Source organism: Pundamilia nyererei, unplaced genomic scaffold, assembly GCF_000239375.1.
Source record: "Pundamilia nyererei isolate P.nyererei 1_Seehausen unplaced genomic scaffold, PunNye1.0 scaffold00001, whole genome shotgun sequence".
Lineage (NCBI taxonomy): Eukaryota > Metazoa > Chordata > Actinopteri > Cichliformes > Cichlidae > Pundamilia > Pundamilia nyererei.
The window spans coordinates 3284860-3303823 of NW_005187402.1; the positions used below are offsets into that span (position 1 = coordinate 3284860).

Sequence of the window (18964 nt, forward strand, 5' to 3'; positions counted from 1 at the left end):
CAGTAATTTCAGGACGTTTGCGCCGGAAAGAACCCTGAACACTTGATTCCTAAAGTTAAGGCATCTGGTGCTGTGTTATGCTTTGAGTCCTCTTCTCCCATAAGTGCGAAGAGTCGCCGCAAATCTACATCTAAATCATTGTTAGCAACATATAGATGAATATCAGCTAATGTTACATTAATTCTATGGTGGAAAAGTCTAAGGAGACATTCACACAGGATGCATTGCAAATTGCTTTGTAGCTAATTGTTAGTCACTAGCAAACACCTAGATAATACCTGAAATATTTTCCACATTGTAATATGCCAATCACCAGTATCCTCACCTTAAGGTTGAGAAATGTTTAACTCAGGACTGACAACTTCAAGTTGCTAGTGAACTTTGTGAACATCATTGACTTTCTATGGGCTCACCATATCATTGCTAGTTGCTTCCTGTGTGGGCAGCCCTATTTTATATTTAATTATTAATAATTATTCATGATTATATTCATAATCATGAATAATTATTTATATGTATTATTTCTCTCATAGCAGAATCTATACTAATAAGTATATTAAGACCAACTTTCATGTTGGTCTTAAAACATCTTTGTATAGCAGAGCAACCAATCAATCGATGTCATGAGGTATTTTTGGTTTTTTGAGGCACAATGTGACCTAACAGTTCACTTTACTATGTGCTAGTTTTTCCTTTATATGATTTAGTTCTACTTATAAAACCAATGGAAAGATTATCAAGCTGTTATTGAGCAGGGTCAGGATGGGTTGATGACTCAAACAGCAGACTTCATGTTTCTTTTAACCATGATTCTTCCATAATACATAATTCTTCATACCCAGTTGTATAGATCAGCTGTTTGGATTCATCGGTATACTTGCCTCTCCCCTACCTTCATTCTAGGTGGACTGTGTGGCAACTGGCCTACCCGATCCAGAAGTTTTCTGGAGTCTTCCAGATGGAACAATAATCAACAACGCCCTTCAGTCAGATGATAGCGGCCTTCGTAACCGCCGACATGTTATGTTTGGCAATGGAACTTTACTTCTACAGCAGATGGGCAAAAAAGATGAGGGTGACTACACTTGTTATGCCAAGAACAAACTGGGAAAAGATGAAAGAAAAGTGAGCGTCAAAGTGGGACCAAATGCTCCGAAAATTAGATTCAAGTCACAATCACTAGTGACGATAAAACTGGGAGAATCAGCCAAACTGAGTTGTGAGGCAACTGGTGAACCTACACCTAGAATCACATGGATCTCACCACAAAAGGATGTCATACCAGCATCATCCGACAAATTTCAGATTATGGATGGTGGAATGTTACTCGTAAAGAAAGTGACACTGTCTAGTGAAGGAATATACACATGTTTGGCACGAAATTCAGCTGGTGATGATGTAAAGAACATAAAAGTTGAAGCTGAGCCCCAGGAACCCTTTATCAATGGTGTGAAAGGGAGGAGTACCACCAAGGTTTTGGGTGTATCGTACCAAACAGCACATCTGCATTGTAGAGTGGAAGGAAAACCCGAACCAAAAGTCTGGTGGGTTACTCCTTATGGCCTCTCACTCCCAGCACCCTACCTCGGAGGTCGCTTTCAAGTCCATCAAAATGGTACCTTGGAGCTGAGGGGGTTAAGGAAAACAGATGAAGGGACGTATATGTGTCTAGCAAAAAACAACATGGGTGAAGCCTCACTTTTGGTTGAATTTGATGTAGCATCATTAGCAGAGAAACCTACTTTTTCTGTTCCCAATATTGAGATCTTACCAATAAAGCCAGATGGAGGGGAACTGATTCTTGAGTGCTCTGCCCGTGGCAAGCCAAACCCAGAGTTTTCATGGATACTACCCAATGGCACATTGTTGATGCCTGGTGCTAGACTCCAGCGGTTCACCCATTATTTAGGCAATGGAACTCTGCGGATCTCTCGACCAGTTCCAGCTGATAAAGGAGTGTATCGGTGCCTAGCAAAAAATGTTGCAGGACAAGCAGAGAAACGTTATGCCCTGGAAGCTGGGAGGAAGCCAGTGATCAGAGGATCTACAGGTATGTTTGTGTTTTTTTATCCAAAATTAATGAAACAGAAATGTCTTTTGTTATGTGTCATTCATATGTGAAAAAGAAAGAAATATATTTGTGTAATGCCCGCTGTCTTTGGACCAAGACCAGTTTTAATTATTTTCCCACTTTTTAATAGCGACTGCAAAATGTGTCTGTTTGACCAAGAGCACTTCCTCTTAACCCTTGGGTGAACCTGAGACCCCAGCGGTCCCCAACCCCCGGGCCATGGACCGGTACCGCGCCGTGAGTCGTTTGGTACCGGGCCACGAGAGTCTCGGGTGTGCAATTTATGGTTTTCAGGGTTTTTATCATTAACTCGGTTTCCCTGGGTCTTTTCCCGTGTTGTAGTTGTGTCTTATTTTGAAAGAAATATTTACGTGTTACCATAGCAACCAGAGAGTATTAAGGGGCAGAGTTATTATATTTACAAAATCCCACAGTTTTTGTCTTGGTCGTATCATTTATTTTGTTTTATTTATCCACGGCATCTTAAAGTCCGGTCCATGAAAATATTGTCTGACATTAAACCGGTCCGTGGCGCAAAAAAGGTTGGGGACCGCAGGTCTTAAAGGTTTTAGTTGTTTTGGTCTGCACCCAAGTATAATTTTTGTGTTCAGAGGTTCTGCCAAAGAGTCAACGCATGTTTGTGTTATCTCAGTTCTACCGTATCATTGTATTTATTGTGTCTATCATTTTAGCAAGAGATTATCTTACTGTTACAATTTGACTTTTTCCAGGTGGGATGAAGATCACTTATGGCCTCAATCTGAACTTGCCTTGCACTGTGGATGGCTGGCCGCAGGCATCAATCACATGGATCCTGCCCAATGGTGTTGTTTTGGACAAACCTCAAACTATTGGCCGAATATCTTTCTTTCCCAATGGTACGCTCCAGCTCAGGCAGATGGCTACCTTTGACAAAGGAACATACATTTGTAAAGCTTCCAACTCTTTCGGGTCGTCAGCACTATCCTACCCAGTCACTGTGATGGTGTTCCCTCCACAAATCACAAGTACAATGACTTCCATCACCAGAGCGTACAGGGGATCGCCCGTCATGTTAAAGTGTGTCGCAACTGGTATTCCCAAGCCAGACATTTCATGGACATTACCTGGGCGCACCACACTGGTTCCCCACAGCCGGTACACAGTACAGGGAGGAATTCATATGACAGAGGAGGGCAGTCTGGTCATACAGAACCCTGTGCTCATGAACTCTGGTATTTACAAATGCAACGCAAAAAATGCCCTCGGAACAGATTTCAAATCGACGTACTTACAAGTTGTTTGAATTACTTTAACAATCATTTGTACTCAGAATATCTCACAGCAGTGGTCTGGATAGGATTTTTTTCCATTAGGATTTGAATATATCATCAGTGACGAGGCAGATTTAAAGCTGGTTGACTAATGGCTTCGCTTGAGATTTCACGCACTGCAGTTTGAAAATGAACATTTATTATTTGTGAAGCGTAAATCACGTTTTTTGATTGTTTGTTTGTTTTTTGCAGACGTTTTGTTCAGTATACCTACTGACCCTACAGGTCTTTTGTCCTGTTGCAAGCACATCTTCTCGGCATTACTCCCATAGATGTGATCTCACGTTACCCTTATAACATTATAGTTTATTAAATTTTACTTCCCTAAAAAAATTGTTGCCACTTAACAGCAAGTTCTGTCAGCTGACACACCTTCATGCTTTACTTTCTGTACCCACCATCTGCATACAGTATTGCAGTTTTTTGTTTTTGGCAGATTAAAGTGTTTTTATAAAGATTCAACAGTTCATGGTACAGAAGAGTAGAGCTTACTGCAGACATCTGTAAGTCGTAGCTGTGGAGCGATCTTAAACTGCTTGTTTGCTAAGTACCATACATGATAAGCTTTCAATGTATCTTTTCTATGAGGATTCAATTACCTCTTATTACTACAGTGTGTTTGAGCAAATAATTTAGTGTATGTATCAATATCATTTATTCATGTTCATAATGGTGGGAAGGAGTAGTTCATAGCTGGTTGTGAACTATTAACAAAATATGTAAGTACATAATTTATAAGTTAGTAATAAAATATCCAGGTTTTTATTGTTTTTTGTTGTTTTTATTGTTCTTTTCTTCTCTGTTTGTTTTTTGTGGGTTTGCATTGTGCGTTGAACTTGCTGCAGATGGTGATTTAAATGCAGAATGACAGAGCCCTTCTTCTATATAACAATATTGCCAGTTTGCAAGCAATTTACTCCTCTATCAAAGACATGCGTTGTGGGAGTTGTGGGAGTCGCCAATCTGTGTGAGATTGATTATAGTCAGTTCAAGTGGGACTTAGTTGTTTGGAGAAAAGTTTTAATCCCACCAGAAAACCTGTGCAATTACCTTGCAGTCAAAAGTGGTCACACAGAGGTTGCAGGTGTTGCACGCTGATCCTCTTTACGACCATCTGACCACCATTACTACTTGCAGTTAGTGGGCAACCTCCACACATGCCATAGTCCAGCACTGGTTGGTTGTTATTTTTGGAGTCTGTGAAACTCTCTGAGTCCAGGATGAGCAGAGTAGATGTTTATGTCATCCTTGGGTTTGAGCCCAGACCTTCCCCGCCTCATTCTGACCATCAGTCATGTTCATCCCTTGCACTTCATACAGCACATTCAATTTAAATTCAATTCAATTCAATTTTATTTATGAAGCACCAAATCACAACAACAGCTGCTGAAAGGTGCTTTATATTATAAAGTAAAGATACAACAATAATACAAAGAACACAGAGAAAACCCCAACAATCGGAACAATCAGAACAATCAGAATAATCAGCAAGTGTGGGCGACGGTGGGAAGAAAGGAAACTCCAGCAGAACCAGGCTCAGGGAGGGACGGTCATCTGTCATGACCAGTTTGGGGGTGAGAGGAGGAAACCAGCACAAAAAGAGCCAGAGACTAATAATAACCATTGATTAAATGCAGGGAGGTGTATAAACATATAATGAGTGAAAAAAGGTGACTGAAGAAGAAACAATCAGTGCATCACAGCAAGCACCCAGCAGCCTGCACCTGCTGCAGTGTAACTAAGGGAGGATTCAGGACCACCTGATCCAGCTCTGTGTGCTTTATCAAAAAGGAAAGCCTAATCTTAAAGGTAGGGTGCAACACATGCATCCATATGACCTCTTACTCTTACAATGACAATGGGGCTGGTGTGGCTTCTCACCAAGTATGTTTCATGACAAACACACACTCACTTTCACCTTGTTAAAGATGCAGCGCTTGATGACCAGTCATGATGAATGTTTGCTTTAACTTTTATTCTTATTTTTTCTCCCTTTTCCCCTCTTTTTTATAATGTCTTCTCTTTTCTTTTGTCTGTCAGCTCTGGCATTGTTGAACAGCACACGAATAAAATTTACAGTAAAAGAAATTAGAATAAACTGTCCCAGAAGAGGAGCCTACACAGAGTTTATAGAGCTCCTTGTGGCAAAGCAAATGTATTTGGCATAATAGTGTATTCAGACCAGGAGAGGATGCCATGATAACAACCTCCACCTCATCAGCTTTTACTTAAAGGCAAGCTCAAGCACCCAGTCTCCTCCAGGTTGTCTGCCTCCTCAGGTTCCTTTATGTTAGTCCTATGAAAGTTATCACTCTCTCTGTTAACGTCTGTGTCTCCTGTTTACCAGTGTCTTCACCAGTTTGTCTGAAGGCCCGTTCTGGAACACTCCCCTCACTTACTGACCTGCTGGGTCACTCTTGTTATGGATTCAAATATTGGGGATGGATACAAGAGGAAAACCAAAATAACAACACTGGTCCGGCCGGGTTGAGTCAAACGATGATTTTAATGTAAACGCGTGGGAGATGGACACCGTACGCAGACAGCATCAGATCTCAAAATGGTGGAGCATTGATCAAACTCTTATAGCCTCTAGTGGCCCCCACCTAATCATAAAAGCCTAAACATTCACATTCTTTCTCTCACACGGCGCCTAAGCTACGACCTTGGCTCCCTGTTTATCTGCTCCTGCTGAGATGGGGCAGAAAACCTCTCCGGTATGTTCTGCTCTCTTCTAGTAATAATGCAAACTAAAACTACATAATAATTTACAATCTTTAATTAGGGGTCTAACATGGCATAAAATAATATTATAATCCCACACTCTCCAATGATCTCTTTACCTGTGGACGAACAAACCAGTGGCCTCCGCTTCTGAAAATAAAGCTTGATTTAGACTTCTGTGGAAAGAAATCTATGTCCTAACTGACATTGTAACCAGAAACTCCTTTAATTTCTACACTGCAACCTTCCACAACATTCAAGTCATCCTGGTAACCGTCGACCAGACGTGTAGTTACATTTCTCGAGGTGCATCAGGTTAAGTCAAAGGATGCAGCGTAGGGTTAAAATGGGATTAGTGTTATGGTGTCATTGATCTGACAGAGAATTATAAAATCACATGTAACTGTCACAGCTCAGAGTAAGCACTGCATTCACACTCACCCTCACTAACTGCGCTGCTCATGAGTGACACGACAAAACTTGAGGACATGGAGGACTGGAGTCCGGCTAAAGGCTGGTTGTGCCACCTAAAGACACATATAGGACAATAATGGTATGTGTAACAAAGCTTCAAGTTTGAACTTAATTTGATGCCATAGATGTGGAAACTGAGGCTGAAATTTCAAAGCTGCAGAGGACAGAATGTCACATGTATTAACTGTTATTTTCCTTCTTTTTTTTCCTCCTGAAGTTTTAGTGAGAGAGGAAAACAACTTAGACTGAGTAATCATAAAAAGTCATCTATGGATAACTACATGTTATTTTTGTAACACTGGGGTATTATTTTGTTTGTATACGTGTATCCAAATGTGTGCTATATTTCACTGGGCTCACTAGAATGTGAATGTCCCACTGAGCATCGCTTTCAGACAAACAGGCCTTTTTCTGAGGATGAAGGGGAGCTTTGTCAGACAGAAACGTTGGGATTGTTTGACACTGGGAGTGACTTTTTTTTTTTTTTTGCGTGTGTGTGTGCGTGTGCGTGTAAGAAAAGGATTATGTTTGTCTCTTTGAGAGAGAGAAAATGTGCACGTCTGTGAGGAAGAGACTGCGTCTGTGTCTTAACGGATTTGTTCAAACAGAGAGTGGCACGCCTGTTTGTCTGTGCAAGAAAAACAAGTGTTTGGTGATTCTGTCTGCATTTCAGTCTGATATCAGCAAACAGTGAGTGTGCATACACGTGAACAAGGCTGCGTGTTTCTCAGCTGTCACTTCTGCTGCGTTGAGTCAAGATGGAAACGCAGCAGCTCAAACGTGCTGCAGCTTCTTGTACAGCATCGTTTCAGACGGTGAGTGAAACAGACTCTGTCTCTTCCTTCTGTTTCTTCGTTTCAAAGCATCAGCTGTTATGCATCAGACTTTTTTTTATCTCAACTGCAACAAAAATAACTAAACTTTAAAATAATAATAATAATAATCCAGGAGACTGGGAGCTGAGGAAAACTTGTGCTGTGTACTGTGGCATGACTGGTTGGTCTACAACTTTGGTCCATGAAATGCTGTAAAATCTCCAGGATGATTGTTGCATTGACTTTGGACTCGATAAAACACAGTGGATGACAGCGGCTGGTGTGGCACCTCAAATTATCAGACTGCAGACACGTGACGACAGGTTTCAAACACCTTCTAAATTTCTAAATGAAATGCAAAGTTATTTTTCATGTGAAAAGAGGACCCTGGACCACTGAACAACAGTTCAGCTTATTCCCTGTAAGATGTTACTGATGTCGCTGTTTCAAGAGGGCTTTGTTTTAGGAATTTGCTGAAGAAATCTGTGCACGGTGGCTCCTGATGCACTGACACCAGCCTCTGTCCACTCCCTGTGAAGCTCTCCAAAGTTCTTGAAACACCTTGACTCAACAATCCTGTGCTGCGGTCATCTTTGTTTCTTTTGCATCTTTTCCAACCCTGATTTTCCCTTCCTGCCAACTTCATATTCTTCAATTTAGCACTTTGTGAACAGCCAGTCCTGTCAGCAGTTACCTTCTGTGGCTAACTCCTCATGGAGTGTACTGACTGTCACCATCTGTGGCTGTGTTAACATGAATTGGAGTGCCTTAGAGAATCGCCTCATGACAATCTCATGTTGTGACAGCCTTCATTAGCATTAAGCTGTTTCACTCGCAGACAGAAAACTTTATGTTATCTTAAAACGGTTGTTCTCTGTATTGCTCTTTCTTTTTGTTCACTTAAATCGAGCGAGGAATCTGGGAACACTGCAATCCTTTGCATTATGAACTTCTTGGTTTATGGAATGTGACAGTGTGACAAGCCGATCAGCTCATGTGACGACAGACAGTGTGAGAAAATCTTTCACTTTCTTTCTCTGTTACACCCTGAAAGGAAATGCTTGAATTATAGAAAAACCTTCTGTTTACTTCAGTACTTTAAGTGCATCACATTTTAAACTGTAATCTTTACTATCTTGAATCTAGAAGGAAGTAATTATGACTAATGACAGTGGATGAAAAACAAACTAATAGAGAGTTCTGCTCATGAACTGTAAACACAAGGTGAACATAAAGAGATGAACCGCGGACCATGACAAAGCCCTGTGGCCCTGGTGTAATTTATATTAACTTCCAATCCTAGTATTACAATATGATAACGTTATAAATAAATAATATCACAATAATTAGGTTTGACTATGACTAAATAGAGTTTCTAGTGATGTGTAGGTGCCCTGCTTGGCATGAGTCTTTTTTCACATGTCTTTATAACAGTTTGGGTATTTTTTAGGTACTCGACAGATTTCAGAAAGAAGAGATAAAATTAGAAGTCTGGAGGTGAGATTGCTCTTTGGGTCTGGTAACATGAGCTGGCTGAATTTAGGCTATCAGCTGATTATATTTAATGGCCTTTGTGGCATCAATGTTACAATGTTTTGTGGTAATAATGATGCAGTTCAGTAAATTTAAATTGAAATATCCTATGTTTCTATATATGGTGCATTAGTCATTACCACTCAGGGCTGCCGCTCCCCAAGCCTGGTTCTGAGGTTTCTTCCTTTTAAAGGAGTTTTTCCCTCCCACTGTCGCCAAAGCGCTTGTTCACAGGGGGTCATCTGATTGTTGGGGTTTTCTCTGTATTACTGTAGGGTCTTACATTGCAATATAAAGCACCATGAGGCAAGTGCTCATTTACAACTTTTTAAACTGCATTTCATTGAATTGTCAATTATTTTTATTATTCATAAATTATTATTATTATTATTATTAGTCAATTGATTTTTTTTTATTGTATTCTTCTCCCTTTAAGGCCACAGTCAGCTGCTGAAAGGAGCATCGTTGGTATTGTTGCATCCCTCGTCTCCTCCTTCTTTTCTCCTTTCCCCTCCCTTCTCCCGTCTATCAATCCTCTTCTCGACACACGCACCCCGATTTCCGCATCGCCTCCTCCGGTATAATGACCAACGATAGCCCGGAGGAGGAGACCCGAGCTCCGGGCGGCGGAGGAGGTGGTTGTGGAAGAGCAATCGGTAGAAAACACCGAGCGGATGACAATGTGACGATCCTAACATCATCCATGGATTTACACAGAGCCAGCCGGAGCCGAGCCAGCAGCAGCAGCAACGATGCCGCCCCGAGCATCACGTCCTCCGTGGATCTGAGCACCTCCTCCCTGGAGCTGAGCATCCAGACGCGGATCTTTAAGATCATCGTCATCGGGGACTCCAACGTGGGGAAGACCTGCCTCACCTTCCGCTTCACGGGGGGCAGCTTCCCCGATAAGACCGAGGCCACCATCGGCGTGGATTTCAGGGAGAAGGTGGTGGAGATCGAAGGGGAGACTATCAAGGTAACAGGCAGCAGAGGAGCTGGATGCTGATCAGTGGTGTTCCCTCACTCCTACACCCTTCCTCCTCCTCTCGGCTGAGCTGATCAGCTGCCAGTGGACACACAGGGGGCCGTTTCTTTCATTTTATCCTCACACTCTCAAAGGATGGGCAACATTTTAGAATATCTCTGGAGAAATGTAACATTTTAAAAAACATATTTTTAGTACATTCTAAAGAACTACAACTCCCTTTTTTCTTTGCCGCCACATGCTCTGTAGTCAGTAACAGGCCACAGGAAGATAAAGGTAGCCTCTAATGAATTCTATTGTATGGCTCAGTAGGCTTTTTGTGGATTTCGAGTTTGAAACATAAACAGAAATGAATATATTTTTACAAATCTGACTATGAATGCAACATTTCTTAAGAGAATTTTAAAACTCTAAATGAAAAACAAAACATCAAAATCTGACTGTGGTGCTGCAGAATCTATAAATATGCGCTTGTCCACCTTCAGCACGTGCAAGCCATTTATTTACATGTATAATATAAAGCAGGTCTACAAGGTGATTGCAACAATTAAGCTGTTCAATCAACAAAAATAACCACATTCCCGTGTTTGCACGTGTGAGGCAAGCCCCTTAGCTGGGCTGTTATTGTAGTCACAAAGTAAAGACAGCAGCATCGTAAATGTAGGCCACACTGTCATGTGCCCTCATTGTGAAATTAAAATGTAATGACTTTGAAGATCATTTCTGGAGCAATGCGTACTGGCAGACGTAACAAAACCAACATCAGACCACAGTGTAAAAACAGGTTCAAGATTTTAGCATGAATATGAAAGGTTAACAATTTGCTTACTCATCTGGTTCGTCGTTTCTTTAACTGTGATTCCTGACTCACACCTTGGCTGGTCACTCAGACCAGACACTGTGATGTCAGTGAAGCTTACCTTTGTGTGCTCCCCTCCCTGCTTTCTCTCAGTGGATTATTCTGTGTGCATACTCCAGGTTCCCCCAGTGCTGACTCACAAACACAGTTGCACAGTCGCATTACGTAGTATTAGGTCATTGTATCTGAATCATCCAAATGCCCCCCAGACACACCTGCCACACTGTACAGTCATTGTTGTGAGACTGAAAATATCTGCTTTCTTGTTGCTGCTCTCTGAGCTGGTTACTGCTGGTGGAGTACATGGAAATGGGACATTAAATTAAGATTAATCCTCATTGGTAATTAACTCCATTTGCATAAGCAGCTGTAAGAGGAGACAGCTATGACTCCCCCTAAAGATGGATCTATATGTCTTTAAAATACTTAAAGAGTGATCAAAACAGGCCCATCTATTGTTTTGTTTTTACATTCATTTTTCTGTTCAACTGGTAATCCCACTGATATTGACGAGCTCTATTTCAACAGAGACCTTGTCAAGATGGCAGCAGTTTCTGATTGGATAATTCAAAGACAGGAAGCTGCCAACATTTATCTTAAAGAAGATGCTGTAAAGAGAATTTGCCCTTCAGTGAGCCCCCCACAAGTTTGCCTTCAGCACCAGAGCCAAGATGTCAATGTAAAATCCTGCCTTTTTATGTAAAAGTGAACTCTTCCATTGCTGAAGTAAAAACTAGGCCATTCTGTAGAAGTGGGGAAAAAATGTTGTCATACAAGTCAAAATTTCACTTGTACCTTTGATATAAGAGACTAATATATCATTAAAATTCAGAGGATTAAGTACAGAGGGATTAAACTGTGCAGCTCCCATGCTTTCTATTCCTCTGGCTGGTAAATATAAGTAAAATACAAATTTACAACTTCAAACAGCATAAACCTGCGTAGGACTATAAAAAGAAAAGCAGACTGATGTGTCAAAATAATGTCATTGATTCTCACGAGGGCATGAGATAACCTGAAAAAATATGTTTCGTAGCTTTTGACGCTTATTTCAAATTGATGAAAACAATGCTATTAATATATTCAGCGTTTCTTTTTAAACTGACGTTCCCTCTGAGTGCATACATAATGCCGTATCTCTTATATTCACTTTCATAATGTCCATTTGTAATCAGTTTAAATAGGATGCAATTTTCTCAACTTATCAAATCATGAGGGCCACGCGTTCGAAACGCTGAGCTTTGATGTTATGGTTGGCTCTGATGCAGTGTTCTGCCTCTAATGATAAATAGCTGCGCTAGTCCTTTCAAATGGTAATAGCAGATAATTCTCTGGCCCTTTTTACACTGCAGGGCTGTGCTAAGTGTTGGGAGAACTCCCTGCTGATATACAAAGTGCTACTGATCAGACAGAAAAAAAACAAAACCGTTTTTGTGCATTAGTGAAAATAAATTCTGACCTCCGATTCATCCTAATGGCCTTAGTAAGGCTAAATCTGAAATCAGTAATTATTAAAAATTACTTCATTAAGCAGTGGTATGGTACAGTGCTGGGGCTAAATACTTCTCTTTTGCTCCCCTGTTGACTGGGGTAGTGAACAACATTCTAAACATTTGATGAACTTGGCTAACTAGCTTGAATACCCTAATTTAGTTTGAAAACATAATATGTTAAAGAACACTTAATGATTTGATCAATTCTCTTTTGAAGCCTCAAATTTGGTATATTGGCAGCAGATATTTTATATTTTTGAAATCTATCATAATCATTTTGTTTATGATATTCTAGTTCTAGCTGGAACTAGAATAGTTTTCAGCTAATGCTAGCACTAACATAGCATTCTAGCTAGTCTAGCTAGCTCACATGGTTAGAAAGGTAAAGGATGCTAATTTTGGTAAAAGTTTAAAATGAATAGAAGAAATAAAGAAATAAACAAACTGGAAAAATAAAGAGCTGACTCATTGGAGTGTCTTTAAGTACAAACGTAGTACAAAAGTTAGACATAGCTACTGTGACTTCATGTTGTTGTTTGCTGTCTCATTGTTTGCAGTCTCATTTTAAAGCCTTGAGCATTTTCAAACAAAACCAAGGTGGGTCTTACTACGAAAATGCGTGCTCATTTATTCCTGCATACCTCAGGTAATACTCCACTTTGAAGGATAGTATGAACAGGATTTACAAAACAGACTTCATTTTTTATTCAATATGACTCAAACAAGTCACTGAGCCCATAAAGTCTTCAAGATAGTGTTTACAGAAAGCTGTTTTCTGTAGACATCTATAGGTCTAGGTAATAGTGGGTGAAGTCTTGCATTTTAACATATATACACTTATTATGGAAAAGTAATTGCGCTAAAGAGAATAAAACCATATTTTGTACTTAATTATGTAATTATGCTTATGTCTGCTGTAAAGCTGGACATTTAAATCTAGTCTTGACACACCTGTGGAGCCAGCAGGAAGTGTTTGTTTTGATGAAATGCAGATTCTGGGCTTTTCGAGTTTTGTTTTTCAAGGCCCAGAGATTGACACTTGCTTCTAACCCACATTACATTATTTTAGGATACATACTGTAGATATTGGCTGAACCTGCTGTTAATGATCAAGCAGAAAAACGCACTGTACTGTAGAACCATGCTCTCCTGAGACCCTGTAGCTAGGAATATATTTGCACTGTTTCCTGCTCACGTGGCAATGTTCTGATTTGCAAAGTTGCAAGCTTAGACAACTCATTGCAGCCTAATTCATATTCATTGTTATTCATTTGTACAATTTTATCTCAAGTAATTGTATGCAACAAAAAAGCTGTTGCTGTTACTTCTGATATTAAAATTGTCTTATATTTCATGATCTGCTGGATATTCTAAGAGAATACCATTTATATTTTCCACTTCTGTCAGTGCTGTCTCTATGTGTAATGATCGGTTGTCTCTGTAATTTGTATATAAACCTAAGTCGTCTGTCTCTACAGGTGCAGGTATGGGACACAGCAGGCCAGGAGCGCTTTCGTAAATCCATGGTGGAGCACTACTACCGCAATGTTCATGCTGTGGTCTTTGTATATGATGTTACCAAGATGGCTTCCTTCCGCAACCTACAGACTTGGATAGAGGTTGGCATTACATTGTAAAAATCACTTGTCAGTGAACAACAGAGGAGGCTGACTTACAGCCGCTATGTAATGATCCCCCTTTGGTACCATAAGGACTCTGAGCATTGTTCAGTGTTCCCTCCTACCCCCAAGACTGTTTATTAGTCACCGTTTGACACTGTGCTGTTTCCATCACCAGATGTGGTTTGGTGCTGTCAGAGTCTGGTGCTGTTTGGACTCTGGAGTTTGACGACACAGGAGGCAGATGAATCCAAAAATGCGTACTTTTACCAGCCATTCACCAAATCTGAAAAGGGAAGAAGGAAAAAAACAAATGGGAAAGTCAAATCATGTGCAGTCAGATTTTCTACACAGCAGTTCTCTTTCTCTGAGTCTAAGTCTCAACTATTAATAACAATCAAGACTTGAACCAAGACATAAGTTGTAAAACTGAAATGCAACTACAGTCATCTGACAGTAAACACAAGAATCAGTGATAACGTCACTAGAGATGGTCATCCAACCAATATCGCATTTTTAAGACCAATATTTGATGATTTCAAAAGCCAGTATTCCATATGTCGGCCAATATTTTTCCCTCTTGACAATAAGTTGCAGAGCGCCCTCTAGTGGACAAACTATATACAATGTCAACACTCAACATGGTGGAAGGGTGTTTCTCCCTTCTCTTCTTTTTTCAGGTTTCCCTTAATTACCCATTATAAACAGTGCTTACTCAATGTGCACTACCACTGATTACACTGCACCTTAAATTGCACCTTACAGCTTATATATGTTTGTATCTTTTCTCTTTATTATTAGTAATTTTAATGTAAAAATCTAACCATAAAGCTGCACTTTCTTTTTGCCTTATAGTCTGGGGAGATCTGAAACAGTAGTAACAGTGACAATACAGATCTATGTTTACATGTGTGACAATGTTACAACTGCTGTTGTTATACACACTGGCCAAAATCATTTCAATGTGTAACAGCAAACTGACACTGCTATAATAATGTTCATTATTTGCACTACTGACAATGTGGCCCCTACTACCCCCGAACAAGGACAGTAAAATGAACCTAAGCTCCTGTTTAAGCTCATTTTGACTAGCATTTGCAGCCCTTTAAAGACTAATGTGGCAGTGGCATGGCGGCACTGCAAGTGTAAAATTCACACAAGTAGAGTAATTTTGTGGGATGTTGTAAAGACAAAGACATTTCTAAGTGTTAATACAAGCTCTGTTTAGCTCTGTGTCTCACTGGCACAGCTTCCAGGGTCTCCTCTCAGTGAAAGTGAGTCATGGTTAATGTGCAGTAACCTGTTTTCCTGCCACAGCAATTTGTTGGAATGTCTAAAATGGAAATAATTTATAGCCAACACTCCCTTTTTAATTTAGTGTAGTTCTGTCAGCATTTGCTAGAAAAAAAATTTTTTATACACGATATTTATATCAGTGGTTTTGCATGACAGATGCTTTCCAGCTTGTTGTTATCCCTTCAGTACAGCTCACTGTGAAGTCCTGATATTCTAAGTATTATCAGTAGATATACTGTGGGTAATTTTTAGCAGCAGTAAAATAATTTGTAAATTATATATAATGTAATATCTTATTCAATATAATTTAATATATAAGGTTTTTTAATTACACGTGATTATTTATATATTATTCTATAGTGTCATTTATTTACACTGAATGGTGGGAACGGGGACTTCTCGCACATCCTGGCAACAGTGCGATGACATGGATGTATTTTAAATGTGAAAAAGTCCTTCTTTTGTTTTCACAGCCAAGAGACCAAATGTCTATGTTGTACTCTACATGGTTTTACAGACACACAGCCAAAGTTTATAAAGCGATATGCTTTTCACTTTCCAGGAGTGCAATGGTCATCGGGTGTCGGCATCAGTACCTCGAGTCCTGGTGGGGAACAAGTGCGACCTTGTGGACCAAATACAGGTTTGTGTGCACCGCCGAGGATCGCAGCGTGACTTCAGGGTTTATTCATCATCCACTTAACAACCGATCACTTGTGCTTTCCCAGGTGCCCTCCAACATGGCGCTGAAGTTCGCCGACGCCCACAACATGCTGCTATTCGAGACGTCGGCAAAGGACCCGAGAGAAAGTCAGAACGTCAACTCGATCTTTATGTCCTTGGCCTGCCGTCTGAAGGCTCAGAAGTCTCTGCTCTACAGAGACGTGGAGAGAGAGGATGGGCGAGTGCGACTCACACAAGAGACTGAGACAAAGAGTACTTGTCCTTGTTGAGGAAAAGGAGGAGCGGGAGGAATAATGGAAGGGAGGAGAGAAGAGTTTCTCTACATTTGAAGAAGGAAGAGGAAAAGGGATGATAGGGCGAAAGACAAGAGTCATTTAAATTTGTAGTTTAGGAGAAGGATGGGGGTGTTAAAGCTGACACTACGAGGTGGACGGTAGAGGGGCTTAAAGCTTGTGCAAAGGACTGAAAAATCACCAACATCCTGGGAGTGATGCATCTGTTAACAATTCAGAAATAAGATGAAGCTGCCTTTTCAACTACAGTATAGTTTAGAAATTCTTCCACTTATTTGCACATATATACACAATCTGAGTAATCTGAAACCAGCCCTAGCTCGGTGTTTTCCAAGGTCATTATTAACCGCAGCAGCTTATTTTACTGGCGGTTTTTTGCTGTCAGAGCTTCATATTTGTCACATTTCACCCTTGTTGTGATTGCACCATTTCTACCGCCTTAAAAGCTAAACAGCTGGCTCTAAATTAGTTTTAATGACCCGAGGCAAAAACAGCAAAGATGTTTCAAGGATTTGAAAAAACATTCAACAGATTCTTCTTTTGTTGAGAAATATTAGACTTTTATCATCTCCCCCCTCCTTACATTTATGTTGCCTGATATCAAAAGCCCTCAAATGAAGGACTTAAAATCATTGTGAGATTTAAATGAATGGAGAAGATGACAGATTGCAGGATCTACAGAGGAAGACCTTGACGAGAAGGTTTCCTGCAAATGGGCCATTTATAGGTTGCCAGAGAGCATGTCAGCTATTGATTTAGAAGCTGTGAGATCCTTTTACCCTTATGCAGGTGAAAGGCACTCTCCTACAAAGGGGAGGCAAGGCTCTTGTTTCTCATCCACTCCTCATGTAAATGTATCTTCTCCATGTTGTCCCAGTGGCCTAAGCCAGCTTTGCCACTGGATGTAAATTCAAAAACATCAAGTCTCTCCTGTTATGCAGCATCAATGCTCTAATAGGTATTTTTCAAGCTAGAGGCCTTCTAGCTGCCTTAGATGAAGCTTCACTGCCTCCAATCTCTGAAAATGCAGGAGAGAAAACTGTGAACCCTGTGTAGGTGATGGAGAGGCCTTTGTGCTGCTGAACCCTTAAGCCTGGATTATTCGAGTCACTGGTGAAACTGGCAGCGTGAGACACTGTAGAAAGCCATATTTAATATTTCCTGCACACAGAGAGGCAGCTTGCTTTGCACTGAGGAAGCTCCCATGTAGGCTGTGGGTGAAGGAACACACTGTACATAAATCAGTGTTTAAGCAATGAAGCCTCTGTGTCACAAGAAACCATCCAACATCCCAACTGTGATGTATGTCAGTTTGATATAGTAGCACACTTAGCATATTTTACCACTGTAGCCTACTCTTGTGTGATTCTATTAATGTATCTGGATGCCATATGTAGAAAAATCAGATCAGCGAGCATTTAAGAGCGGCGTTCCCTCCAAGCTGCCAGTCTGATGTCCTGATTAAATTATTCACAGACTGAATCTGAACACTGTGCAAATCCAGAGAGCTTCTGCCTGAGGTGTGCCATGTTTTGGTGATCTTTCATACAGATTTTACGAACGGTGCAAAAGTCTTCAGCCACAAATAGTTATAAAATAGTCCTAGTCATTTCATAGCAATAAAATAAAGTGCTATTTCAGCATGGTATGCAGTCTGCCCTTAAAAAATATGAGGCAAATGGATGAATAGAGGACAGGAGAAGTGGCAGGCCTTAAAAGCTCTACAGCAGATATCTGAAAGTCATTTGCTTAAGAAATAGGCAAAATCGACCAAAGACCCAACACAGGATTTTCAGTTGATCCACTGACTGTTTGCCAAAGCCTCATCAGAAATGGTTTCAGTGGAAAGGCAGCTGTCAAGAAGCTTCCTAAAGAAAGGAAACAGGGACTAAAATGTGCCAAATTACACAAAAGCTGTAATAAAAATCAGTAGAGACAGGTCTTATTGACCAATGAATCCAAATGTAACATTTCTGGTGTAACTCACTGTCAGCAGGCACAGCGGAGGCCAGGAGAAATGGGCCAACCGTGCAAGACCATCTGGAAAACGCTGCTTGGCAACTGACCTTTTCATGTTTGAGCATGACAATGATCCAAACACACTGTCAATGCCATAAAATTAGAAATGATTAGAAAAACACACAGTCGTGGATTGGCCTCCCCAGAGCCCAGACTTCAACATTCCTGAAGCAGTGTGGGATCATCTTAGTTAATGTATTTCCGTGTATGTGTGCACCTTTCAAGAAATTGCTACACCCATATTCCTACCAAAATATAAAAAAATGAGGGCCGGCTCAAGACTTTTGCACAGTTCTAACAGCAGGATCGAACAGCTGTCACAAGTGAATCAAATGACATTACTGTAAAACATCAGGAAGAGCTCTGTTCATTCTCCTTATATGGGCTAATCTGTGACTTCTTTTGTTTGTTTGTTTATTTGTTTTTAATCTCCATAAATGGCATCCACAGGTGCGCCTCAGCCACAGCTGGGGAAACCACTACGTTCAGGATTGATGGAGCGGTATCCCAGGACATAAAATGTAAAAGGAATTGTTCACCCTTTAAATTTTAATACATTAACATCGACAGCTTTGTCCATCAGTGGGTTATTGTAAGAATGCTAATTTAGTCAGTGTCATACAATTGGGATGACTGAACTAGACTAATGAGCAGAAAAACACATTGTGGAAAAAAGAAAAATGTGTCTGCATTTCTGTTAGCAGATTTACTTACATGGTTTCAAATGAATAGAAAAGGAAATGAAGCTATAGTTAGGTTGTTTTCACTGTCATCAACCAAACATAT

General features: G+C 40.4%; 2 protein-coding genes across 3 annotated transcripts in view; both read left to right on the top strand.

Moving 5' to 3' along the window:
• LOC102212454 (matrix-remodeling-associated protein 5) overlaps nt 1–4136 on the top strand; it is a 6765-nt gene extending 2629 nt beyond the window's left edge. Inside the window, exons 7-8 of the mRNA XM_013913661.1 lie at nt 904–2050; nt 2803–4136. Of these exons, the coding sequence (XP_013769115.1) occupies nt 904–2050; nt 2803–3356 (1701 nt within the window). The 3' untranslated portion in view covers nt 3357–4136. The remainder of the gene's footprint in view (nt 1–903; nt 2051–2802) is intronic.
• A 3021-nt stretch (nt 4137–7157) lies between these two features.
• On the top strand, nt 7158–18023 carry rab33a (RAB33A, member RAS oncogene family). Of its 2 annotated transcripts, none has more exons than XM_005719427.2 (5): nt 7158–7397; nt 9367–9906; nt 13746–13886; nt 15745–15825; nt 15911–18023. In XM_005719427.2, the coding sequence occupies exons 2-5, from the start codon at nt 9514–9516 to the stop codon at nt 16133–16135; spliced, it is 840 nt and encodes a 279-aa protein (XP_005719484.1). In that variant the 5' UTR covers nt 7158–7397; nt 9367–9513; the 3' UTR covers nt 16136–18023. The 2 variants fall into 2 exon arrangements, with proteins under 2 accessions (XP_005719484.1, XP_005719485.1); XM_005719428.2 differs by having other exon boundaries at nt 9374–9906.
• The last annotated feature ends 941 nt before the right edge of the window (nt 18024–18964 follow it).